The sequence below is a fragment of the Triticum urartu genome, chromosome 5A (genome assembly GCF_056163025.1).
Source record: "Triticum urartu cultivar PI428250 chromosome 5A, HENAU_Tu73, whole genome shotgun sequence".
In the NCBI taxonomy this organism is placed as follows: Eukaryota; Viridiplantae; Streptophyta; class Magnoliopsida; order Poales; family Poaceae; genus Triticum; species Triticum urartu.
Genome location: NC_141877.1, coordinates 59,564,787 through 59,577,483, shown reverse-complemented (window position 1 = coordinate 59,577,483; position 12,697 = coordinate 59,564,787). Strand labels below are relative to the sequence as shown.

General features: G+C 41.9%; 1 protein-coding gene across 1 annotated transcript; it reads left to right on the top strand.

The window, feature by feature from the left end:
• The first annotated feature begins 222 nt into the window (after positions 1-222).
• On the top strand, positions 223-7,284 carry LOC125507864 (uncharacterized). Its single transcript, XM_048672385.2, has 14 exons — positions 223-865; positions 948-996; positions 1,236-1,321; positions 1,415-1,614; positions 2,611-2,656; positions 3,197-3,273; positions 3,367-3,396; positions 3,485-3,580; positions 4,111-4,213; positions 4,804-4,886; positions 5,172-5,294; positions 5,456-5,567; positions 5,901-6,008; positions 6,122-7,284. The coding sequence occupies exons 1-14, from the start codon at positions 422-424 to the stop codon at positions 6,887-6,889; spliced, it is 2,325 nt and encodes a 774-aa protein (XP_048528342.1). The 5' UTR covers positions 223-421; the 3' UTR covers positions 6,890-7,284.
• Positions 7,285-12,697: the final 5,413 nt, after the last annotated feature.

The window sequence follows — 12,697 nt, the reverse complement described above, 5'->3', positions numbered from 1 at the left end:
CTATACGTTAGCCATTCGAATCCGATCCTATTTCACCGATACTTAGATCACACCGTTACTTTTTCGACTTTTTTTTTTAAAGATCCTCGTTAGCACGAGCAAAAGCGTCGGAGTCCGGGGAAGCAGGCTCACCGCGCAAGCCGTCCGTCCACCTGTACGTACGTGTAACGAAGAGTCGAAGATTCCGAGTAAAAAAAAAAACCCGAAGATTGTCGTATGTATAAATGTCTCCAAATCCGCGAGCAAATCTTCCCGACGAAGTTTTTACGCTTAATTAAGTTGCGGGGTAATACTAATAGCCGCGGCAACCTCCCGATTTCCCCCCAAGCCCAAAACCCAAACCCCAAATTTCCCTCTCCGCACAACGTCCCAATCCGCATTTCCTCCCCGCCGATCGGCGGCGCCGGCGCCGGCGCCGCGGATGACGATGGGGGCGTCGTCGTCGAATAGGATCCATATCGACTGGGTACAGATGTTCAGCCCCGCCTCCCCCGGCCGCGACGATGACGTCTGCTTCGACTCCCCTCCCTCGGCGGCCGGGAAGGGGAGGGCCAAGGGGAATGCGTCCGCCCGTTCCTCCCCCGGCGAGGGATTCGTCTCCCCTCCCCCGGCGCCGGCCAAGGGGAAGGGGAGGAGGGATGCGGAGGCGGAGGGGGAGTTCTCGGGGAGATCGGATGACGGGCTGCGGCGGGACATCGCGGATTTGTCGGGCGAGGAGCTGCGGCTTCAGATCACGTGCGTCCGCAGCACGCACCCCGCGTTCGGAGGCCTAATCGAGCAGGAGAAGAGGGAAGGCCGCAAACGCCTCCTCCGGCTGCTCGAGGAGGAGGCGCGGCGCCGGGGGATGGGTACGAACAGCGCCAAGGTTCGATCCTGCACTCGTGTCTGATTGGGCCCCCTCTCCCTCTCGCAACCTGTTTACATGGTCATGGTGTGTTTATTCGCAGGATGGCGGTGCTTCCTACCGGGATCCTCGTTCTGATGCTTACTTACTTGGTAAGGCTTTTTTTGCTTACTGCATGTTCAGTTATGAGCTTATACCTTAGCAATGTCCAGAGATCGGTTGGCAAAGTATGGGTACATGGGAGCTGTGAATGGAGTTGGTACAGGAAATGCATTGTATGCAGTTTGGTTTGAACATCTAATGAAAATATGACGACTGCCGAATCTGTTCCACCTAATTTGCTCACAACCATGCTATGCCCAACTTTAAGTGTAGTGTGCCCTTTTTGCAGATGTCGATGATTCGGAGGCGGAGCGTGCTCACAGATACCATCTGAAGTTATCTCCCATCCGCTCGACAAAGAAAAACTACGGAGGGGTATATACTCTATAGTATGATGTGCACGTCTTCTTGTTGTTGATAATCTGTAAAAATCTCTTCTAAATTAGGATGAGATCGTGGTGAATGCAGCTAGGTGTGGTTGCACGGAGAAGTTTGAAGCAACCTGGACGAATGAGACCTATACCAGAGGATAAGATGTACTCAAGCAAAACATCTCCATCTACTTTATCTGGGCATAAACAGAGAGTCCGTGCCGTTGATCCAAAGGAACATGATAGAGAAAAGCGTCGGCAGATTCAAAGCAACTTTTTCAGCAATCCTGCAAATAGGTATGTGTCAGATTTTCAGAAAATCAGGGCAACAACCTTTATGCATTTCTAACAGAAATGAAACATGCCATCCTGTGTTAAGCTTATTAGCACACCACATGAGTGCCCATTTTTAGTTTTGACTGTCCCTGTTCCCGGCATCCCTGCACAACCTGTTTTAGGATCTCCGTGTTACTAATTTACAATGTTTCTGTCAATGTGTATTGCACCTTACTAGTATTATTACTACTTGTGTTTGGCAATTACAAGAGACTCCATTTACAGCTCTTTTATGATTTAGTTTCAAATTCCAACGAATTTTTAAGCTGCACTTTTAATAGGAAGTCACTGTTTTGTAAGAAAGTATATTGACGGAATTATGTATGTATATGGCTACTTGGTTCTGCTGTGTTCTGGAATTGTGCAGACTTGGTAGTCGCAATGGAGTTCTGAGACAGGAATCTTGATCATTTTTAACAAATGATAATAGTATCACTTTACTTGATTCAGATTTCAAGCATATGCTGTTTTGCTTTCTGCAAAGCCATGATTGTGCCATTCTTTTAGGAAGAAAATGCCTTCTCTCTTGTTTTTTAGGTGCACTGTGCACTTATACATCAGCAGTATTAATATCAGTACTCCACTTTGTTAAGACCTGCTTGACATAAGTTATTGAAAATGTGTGGACTACATATTCTGGTGAAATGTTATATATCCAATTCTGTTATACTCCTCTGTTCCTAAATATAAGTCTTTTTAGGGATTTCAATATGGACTACATACGGATGTACATAGACGTAGTTTAGAGTGTAGATTCACTCATTTTGCTCTGTATGTAGTCCATATTGGAATATCTAAAAAGACTTATATTTAGGAACGGAGGGAGTAATAAGCATTGCGGATATTGTTCACATACGTCATACAGTCTCTCTCAGTACTTCATACAATACATCTCAGTATACTATTACATTTAATCAAAATATTAAGCTGAGATTCCTTTTCAATTCTTCGACACAGGTGGAATGTACAGCATGGAGATTCATCTGTTTCATATTCTCGAAAGGTGGGTACGCTGACAACGTGACAATCATCTAGATCAATGAAATTACTATTCTACTCCCTCCGTTCCAAATAAGTGTAATGGTTTTAGTTCAAAAGTTCAAATTTGAACTAAAACCAAACTAAAACTATGACACTTATTTTGGAACGGAGGGAGTAAAAGTTTCCTTACTTTTTGCCCCTGTACAAATGATCCTTATTTCCTATTGCTTGAGTGGTCAAGCTACAAAGCTGTCCTATTGCATGCAGTGTGAGTGCATTTGAGCTGTTTACGATTAATGACATTTCACTTGTTACATGATGCTGGCTTCTGCAGAAAACTGGCCTCCTCCATTTATGTACACTGCCACACTTCCCATTAATAGTTTGGCCGTGCTAATTAATTCTAGCACTGGGTCTGTCCTTTAAGTTAGGTCATCATCATGAAATAAAACCAGGATGTTTTTGGACAGTGTACTTGCAGTAGTAGATTGATCATCATGCCACTTTTAGATACAAATTTGACCTTACACAGCTACATTATTATATTGTGTACCTATACTAGGTTAATGATGTGGTTCTCGTGGATGACGAAGATGCGCAATCTGATGAACCAGTAGACTGTCGGGTGCCAGAGGAATGGTAAGTAAGGAGCTTCACCACCAACGTGTTTTCTGTTATGCATACTGAGCTAAAGTTTCAACTTACTATCTGATAAAACAATGGGTTTTTCAGGAACTACTCAAAAATTTACTATCCATCAAGGTGAACACTGCATTTTTTTTTGAAGACCTTCAGTTCATGGCAGTGAATTTTTCTTTAGTTCTGTCATTAACACTAAACATTTGAACAGAGATGATCCAGAAGCTGTAGAGCTCACCAGTTCGGATATCAAATGCCTTGATCCTGGAGTATATTTGTCGTCCCCTGTAATAAACTACTACATTCAGTAAGAATATATGTCCCTATCTTTCAAGTTTTGCTTTGTATCATTCTATGATCTTCTCCTTTTAGAGACTGCTTGAGCACATCATGTGTCTTTGAATAATACTCCCTCCATTCACCATTATAAGATGTTCTAACTTTTTTCTAAATCTGATGTATATAGACGCCTTTTATTGTGTTTGTTCACTCATTTCAGTCTGAATCTAGTCTATACTGAATTATCTAAAATGTCTTGTAATAGTGAACGGAGGGAGTAGGAAGCAATCAATTCTTTATGATTTGAGAACATTTAGGTGTTAATGCACCTAGTTGTGCTGCCTGTTGGTATTGAAATGTCCGGACATCATCAAGCTATCTATTTGAGCTGTTGAGCTTGACGAATTAGTAAAAATAGCATCATGTGAATTTTTAGTCATCCACTTACTCAGAGATGTTAGAATTGTTTAAAGTTAGGACTTGTGAATTCTGTTCATAACAACTTTGCTTCTAAATGGATGTTTCTGTTTAACTCTTTGTATGATATTCTTCTGGCAGATACATCAAAAGAGACAAATTTCAACGTGAAGCTGCCAGAAACAATTTCCACATGTTTAACACATATTTTTACAGCAAGCTTCAAGAAGCATTATTTGGGAAGGTAAGATTGTCTTTCTATTGAATGACTTGAATACTGCTGCAAAAAATATATGTTAGTCTTCTCCAAGTTCTATTATTCATGGTACATGAGAGTACTTTGGAGATGAGCTTTTTGTTGTTTGCTTGGTAAAATGTGATAGTGTAAGCTATTACTCCCTCCATACGGAATTACTTGACGCTCAAACGGATGTATCTAGCAATAAAATAGGTCTAGATACATCCGTTTGAGCGTCAAGTAATTCGGGACGAAGGAAATACTATACTGTGTTGTAGTTGTCCTTTCTTAGTATCTTGAGTTCTTGACTCTTGTATATCTAATAGCCTTTTTATGATTTATCTTTCTTTTTTATGTAGTGTTGTACTATTTTCATATGGTGTTTTCTCTGAATCTTATTCTTAGTGATACATGAGTACTCTGGACATCTGCTTTTATTGCTTCCATGTTAAGATGCGATAGTAACAGGCATATGTCCAGAGTACTCTGAATTTTTGGACAATGTGTTGTACTTGTCCTGTCTTAGTACTTCACTACTTGTTTCTTATAAAGTACTGTTTTGATAATTTTAGATTGTAATGCTCCACTTTTTCTAGGGCGAGTTCGTGAAGTTGAGAAGATGGTGGAAAGGTGTCAATATATTTCAGAGAGGATACATTATACTGCCAATCCATGGAACGTAAGTTAGTTACTGGAATAGGAATTCTAACATGTTTGTTATTTATATGCTTGCAAATATAATTGACGGCTCATGTTATTGATTATTTTATCCAAATGCACTCTTGGATAAGTTTTATAACTCCATGCTCCATCTGGATCTGCAGTTTCAGATGCCTAAGTATCAATCCTTTAGTAATCTGATGAATTATTTTACAAGCATTGGGTTGTGGCCTATGAGGTTTATAACATTATGTGTACTTCTTTTGGTATTTCTGCTAAATGCATTTTTGTCTTTGTTAATTAGGGCACACTGGAGCCTGGTGATTATCTGCATTCCTGCAAAAGAGAGTAATTCAGGACCAATCGTACTTCATCTGGACTCCTTAGGGATGCATCCTACTGATGACATTTATCGTACAGTTAGGAGGTAAGTGACATGACGACTATTATCTAACTTTGGGTGCTAGCTGGGAAATTTCTTGGAACTATTATGACTGATGCTTGATGGCTGGTTCACTTGTTGATGAGTTCTATGATTTTGATAGCGAATAAACTCTTCATAACGCTGATGTCGTCAACTGTATGTAGATTCCTTGAAGAGGAATGGAAGCATTTAAGGAAGAACCCTCCTTCTGACATTTCTATTTCAGACACAATATGGGAGGATCTTCCAAGGAATATACACAAGGAAAATGTTGAGGTAAGTGTTATGATGGGTGGATACTTTATAGAAGCAGACGATGCAGGTGTGTCTTAAAAGCAATGAGAGTTGATTATGGAGAAATACACCATAGTTCATAAGCAAGGAGGCATTTGATAACGAAAAGCGAGTTGTTTCTTCTTGCTTGACTTATCACCTAGGAGTCTAGTACTCAAAACTCTTTAGATCGCTAACCATCCAGGTCATTGAATCTTTTTTTTTTGGTTTGGAATTGGTTCCTGGATTTCTACACTCAAAGTTGTTTAGATTGTGGTCTGCAATTAAATTACATTTTTATCTTGGTACATTCTTATAAATTGTTACAATGACCAGGTTCCAGGGCAGAACAACGCATATGATTGTGGCATCTTCATGCTTTACTATATTCAACGGTTTATAATTGAAGCACCAGAAAATTTCACAAGAGATAGACTTGTCATGGTTGGTGGTGCCAACTCCTTTCTGTATTTCTCAGTTCTTATAATGCTTTGTCTGTTTAGCTTAGCGAGTTTCTTTCTCAAGGGTTTAACACTGAGCTTGTATTGGCTTTACAGTTTAGTCGCAGTTGGTTTAGATCTGAAGAGGCTTCTAATTTAAGAAACAAGATAAGGAAACTACTGCTGAAAGAGTTTGAAAGTGCGAGGGTTGATGATGTTATGTCTGAGGCAGCTACAGCTGATGGCTCTGATGATGACTGTTTCATGAAGGAAGGAGAATCAGAGGCACCTACAGCTGATGGCTCTCATGAAGACTGTGTGATGATGGAGGGAGAATCAGAGGCGGTTATACCTGAGGCAGCTACAGCTGATGGCTCTGATGATGTTAAGACAGGGGCAGCAACATCTGATGGCTCTGATGAAATCTTATGGAAAGGAAAATCAGAAGCAGTTGCATCTCGTGACAGTGATTTAATGGTGGTAGGAGGTGGAGACACATTTGAGGGAACACCTTGGAGCACCCGCAAAAGTGATGGAAGGAACAGAGTATGTGTTCTTTCTGAAGAGGCTACATTGCCTGGTAGCGCGGTGAAGGACGATGAATATACCATGAAATCAGATCCTGACAGCTCAGAAAGTGAAGAAGTTGTTGAGTTCTTACCTTCTGACAATGACAATGACAATGACAATGAAGAGGTCATGCATAGAGGAACACGGCCGGATTTATTTTATTGTGATGACAGCTGTGACAGTGAAGCAGAAGAGGTCACAGGTGCTTGGAAGCGAAGATCAAGAACAATGAAGAGGCCAGACAGAGCCGGTGATGTGCAGATCATAGAAGATAGAAAGCCAAGAGCTAGATTGGAACTCTGCCGCATGACGTGACATGAAGGGCTCATCCACCCATTTCCAGGATGACCGAAAACCAATCCGTATGATAGTAGGTGATGAAAGGCATAATGTATTGCCGGACAATGCATGATCGATCAATCTTCCCCTAGCTCTTCTTGCCCTTGGTAAAGTTTTGGTAGTAAGGCCATGGGCGTGGGTTGGGAGGGGGATTTATAGTGTACAGGTTAAGCATATAGGGCATATCCAGACTGCAAGACTATTACAAAGTGGCGCACTCTTTTGCAAATATAGGCTATCGAAATGATTGTGTTATTATTACATACTATCTCTGTTCCAAAATATTTGTTTTTTTAGAGATTTCAAATGGACTATCACATATGGATGTATATATATATATATTTTAGAGTGTAGATTCACTTATTTTGCTACGTATGTGGTCACTTATTGAAATCTCTAGAAAGACAAATACTTCCTCCGTAAACTAATATAAAAGCGTTTAGATCACTAAAATAGTGATCTAAACGCTTTTATATTAATTTACAGAGGGAGTATTTAGGAACGGAGGGAGTAGTTAGTGGTATTATCATTTCACAACCAATCTTGTTTGGCACCAAGAACCGTGTTGGATACCATTCTTGCACTTCATTTCTTAGCCATCATGTTGCTGCAAGTCTTTTTGTTTGTTACTCCCTCCATCCGAAAATACTTGTCATCAAAATGGATAAAAGGAGATGTATCTAGATGTATTTAGTTCTAGACACATGTTCCTTTATCCATTTTGATGACAAGTATTTTTGGACGAAGGGAGTATTAGTTAAGTGCATCTAGTGCCACCCCTAGTTGGTTTTGGAGTATTGACGACAAATCTGGTTGACGGATTAATGTGTTTGTGAGAATTGCAGGATAACACAGGTAGTAGTCCATCATTGATTCGGTTTTTCTACCGGAGATGACCCCTAAAAATGTATGAAGACATTGAAGACAAAGATGGTATATGAAGATATTCACACTGAAGACTATGACAAGAGAAGACATTGAGTGACTATGGAGCGTGAAGACTTAGTTGTTTCGTTGTTTCCTTTTTTTCTTTGTTGAGTCATAGGAACCACTGTACTGTTAAGTGGGGTCCCAGTGAACCAGTCAGAATGACTGAAGTGATGCTTAACCAAAATCCTATGTCTTCGAGAGAAGACAATGAGAGCAAATCTTATCCAGAGTTGGATAAGTCAGCTTTGCTTGTAGCCCAAATGAAGTTATTGTGTGTGTTTGAAATTTGACCATTGGAACACGTGTCAGTTTTTTAGTGACCCAGAGTCATTTCGGACAAATCAGGTCGGGTTGCCTAATGGCTATAAATAGCCCACCCCTACACCATAAATTGGTTGGCTGCTCAGAGTTAGTGCACGACTTTTGTCGTTTGAGAGCAACCCACCTCGAAGCATTTAAGAGAGAAATCCTTGCGAGGACAAAGCCCTAAACACCCAAAGCCAAAGAGTGTTAGGCATCACTGAAATCTTCCTGTCTGTGTGATCTGAAGACTTATTACACTTGAGGACTGTGAATCCTCCAGCCGGTTAGGCGTCGCGTTCTGAGCATCCAAGAGTCATTGTGGATCGCTGGTGAACGAAGTCTGTGAAGGTTTGGAAGTCTACCTTGAAGACTTAACAGAGTGATTGAGCGAGGACCGGGTGTCCTTAGCTCAAGGGAAATAAGGTGAAGACACGGTCTTCTGAGTTAAATCTCAGCCTTCCTAACCAGACGTACAGTTGTCACATCAACTGGAACTGGTCTTCAACGAGTTACTGGTGCTGTCCTTCCCATCTCTTTATTACAGTTGGTCCTTGTGAAGTCATTGCCTGTTTGCATTATCTTTTTGTCTTCACTGTGTGATTGCTTGTTCTAATTGGCTTCATACTATTTTCCATCCTGATCCATACTGCCTAGCTGCTATTAGTCTTTGTGCTTTCACTTCATTCAATACTTGACTATGGCTTGCCTAGTGTAGTTTACCTTTCGCTGCATGGTAATAGGTTTATTTCTATCATTTGTCTTCGAAACTTCCATATTTTGAAGACTTCCATAAAAATCGCCTATTCACCCCCCTCTAGTCGACCACTAGCACTTTAAATTGGTATCAGAGCAAGGTACTCCCTTGTTCTGTGTGATTCGGTTTAATCATCTGGAGTTTTTGCTATGTAGACTGCAGGGATAATCAAAGTCTCCGCTGCGTGCCCCGTCTTCGATGGAACTGAATATCCCTACTAGAAGAATAGGATGCGCATGCATCTTGAAGCCATTGATGTCGACCTCTGGTATGTCGTCAAGAATGACGTCCTCAAGGCTGGTGAAGGTGTCACCGCTGCTGATGTCAAGAAGTTTGTTTAACTGGATTCCACTGTCAAGAATATCATCTGTGGTCATCTGACCAAAGGGCAATATGGCCGTGTGAGTGCTCTGGAAACATCTAAGCTAGTCTGGGACTGGCTCTCTAAGGTCAACGAAAGCGTCTCAACTCAGAGAGATTAAAGGATCAGTGTCCTTCGCAACCTCTTCAATCGCTTCAAGAGAAACGACAATGAGAATGTTCAGCTCACGTTTGATCGACTCACTGACATCACAAATGAGCTTCAAGCTCTCGGTGCTACTGAGATCACCAAGCATGAAATCGTCAAGACACTCCTGAGATCACTTGACAGCTCGTTTGACACCCTAGCCCTGATGATACAAGAACGCCCTGACTTCAAGAGACTCGATCCGTCTGACATACTTGAAAGGCTCAACACACATGAGTTTCAGCTTTCTGAGAAAAGAGACATCTATGGTCCCAATTATGGCCGAACTCGTGCCTTGAAGGCAAAAGCTGTTTCCTCATCTGAAGAAGAATCTGACTGCAGTTCTGATGACCCTGAAGACATTGGAAAGGAGCTTGCTATGCTTGTGAAGAAGTTTCAGAAATTCACCAAGAAGAAAGGCTTCAAAAAGTCCTCACAATCCAGCTCAAGGAATGATGAGGTTTCTGCTCATGACTACAAGAAGAGAACATGCCACAAGTGCAAGAAACCTGGTCACTACATCTCTGAATGTCCGCAGTGGGATAATGAGAACAACAACAAGAAGAAGAGCAAGGAATATGATTCCGACGACAAGAAGAAGAAGAAGAAATACTCAAAGTCTTCTTCCAAGTCTCCCTTAAAGTCTTCATCACACAAGAAGAGCTCATCTGGCAAGACTCGTGCGTTTGTTGGCAAGGAAATGGATTCAGAGGAGGAGTCTGCTTCTGAGGAGGCAGAGGTGGAGTCTGAGGAGGAGTACGATTTTGGCGTTGCAAGTCTGGCTATAGCCTACGTTGCCAAGTCCATCTTCAACACTAAAGACAATGACTTCATCACCGACGCCGATGCTAATAACAAGGACAAGTCCGCTCCCACCTACTGCTTCATGGTACGTGGTGCCAAGGTAAACTCACACACTACTCACTATCAAACATCCAGTGAACATGACTCTGATTGTGGTTCCAAACCCAGCTACAAAGCACTTGCTTAAATTTCAACTGAACAACAGAAAGCTATGGAACATATTCAAAAACTGTTAGACAAAAGCGATGACCTGTTAGACGCTGAAATGACTCGATCTCAGTCCTTAATTGAAGACATAAAAAATCTTCATGTTAAGTATGAGGAACTTGAAAGTCGTCATGAAACGCTCTCAACAACTCATGAAAAGCTTTCCTATGATTATCTTCAAAGGAAGCAAGATCTTGAGAAATTGAGAGCGGCTCATGAAGATTTTCAAAAGGAAAACGAGTCACTTCGCGCCAAACAGATCAGTCCCGCTCAGGAAGGATTTGAACCACCATGTCTTAAATGCATTGAGCTTGACAACGCTACTTCTGTTGCTGGATGTTCCACTACTGCTACTGTTGCAATATCTTCAACTGTTGATGTGGTAACTAACCCCTCTGCTGAGGATGCCACTGCTATTGCTGATGAAAATGCTAGGTTGAAGACATTGCTTGAAATAGGGATGTACAAAAGTCTCAAAGGGCACCAGACACTATGTGATGTCCTCAAAAGGCAGATCCTGAACCGAAACCCTAGGAAAGAGGGTGTTGGGTTCGAAAGGAAAATGAATGCTGATGGCTCTTACTGGAAACCTGAGCAGTACCCCAAAACCACATGGGTTGCTGCAAAGGAACCTTCAGTGGATCCATCCACCCTATCTGGCTTCACTTGTGCTAATCCCATCATCATTGATGAATCCTTTGATGCAAACTATAAACTGTTTAAGAATCAGAATGGTGAAGTGTTTGCCAGGTATATTGGTACTAACTGTAGGAATGGGCCACCTATGAAGAAAGTCTGGGTGCCGAAAAAGTGTCTGGAGAATCTTCCTGTGAATGTCATCATGATACCACACGTGAAGAAGACAAACCTCAGACCACAGGCTTCATATGGTCCAAAGGCTTCATACAGGCAGAGGACTCACCCGAGTCGCACTAACGCAAATATTTTGCAGGGAAACCATACTCAGGCCTATGAATATGAGCGCGTTTCATCAAACCGCCATGTTCATAAGACCCAGAACTACTCTGCTTATTCTTATGAGTACTATTGTCCACCTGCAAGACTATTTGTTAGGGCTCCAAAGCCAAAGTTCTCAGATGCTGCACTTAGACTCATTGCTTCGAAGCCACCCTTGAAGATGTGGGTGGCTAAGAAAGCTTAACTCTCTTTTGCAGGGAAAGGTCTCCAGCCGAAAATCAAATGCGTCTGAAGCTATTGCTGGGGACCTTAAACATCTTGTAGGGCGCAAGATCAAATGCCCAAATGGTCTTATTATGTATTTTGTTCCTGAGTCGCTTGCTACTTGCCCTATCAGTCCTAACCTCGATCTAAGCTTTAATAATCCTCTTGCTCGTCAAATGTTTATGCTTCACAATGCTCTTCATGAAGCCTATCCCCCTAACTGCACTGTAGGGTATGACACCAGTTGCTTCAGAATGGATTATTGATAGTGGATGTACTAATCACATGACTGGCAAGCGAAGTCTTCTCATGGACTCAACCTTACGTCCATCTGACAAAAGTCACATCACATTTGCTGATACTGGTAAAAGCAAGGTATTGGGTCTAGGTAGAGTTGCAATCTCAAAGGATCAGCACATGGATAAAGTGATGCTTGTTGAATCCCTTGGTTTCAACTTAATGTCTGTCTCAGTGCTTTGCGATTTGAACATGGTTGTGATATTTGGAAAATATCGTTGCCTAGTTCTAATGGAATCTAACAAGTCTCTAGTCTTTGAAGGGTATCGAAAAGATGATTTGTACATGGTAGATTTCTCAGCAGGACCACAGCTTGCCGTATATCTTCTTGCAAAAGTTTCAGAATGCTGGCTCTGGCATCGGAGGCTAGGGCATGCTGGCATGAGGAACTTGCACACTCTTGCAAAGAAGAAGCACGTCATAGGCATCGAGGGCGCCAAGTTCAAGAAGGATCACTTATGCGGTGCCTGTGAAGCTGGAAAGATGACGAGGGCCAAGCATCCCTCGAAGACAATCATGACAACGACTCAACCCTTCGAACTGCTACACATGGACCTCTTCGGCCCTACTCACTACTCAACCCTTACTACTACTGCTTGTCTCTATGGCTTTGTCATTGTTGATGATTATTCAAGATATACATGGGTGCATATAATTCTCTACAAGACTGAAGTGCAGGATGTCTTCAGACGCTTTGCCAATCGAGCCATGAACAACTATGGCGTCAAGATCAAGCACATCCGAAGTGACAATGGCACTGCATTCAAGAACACCGGCCTCGTACACTTATCTTGATACA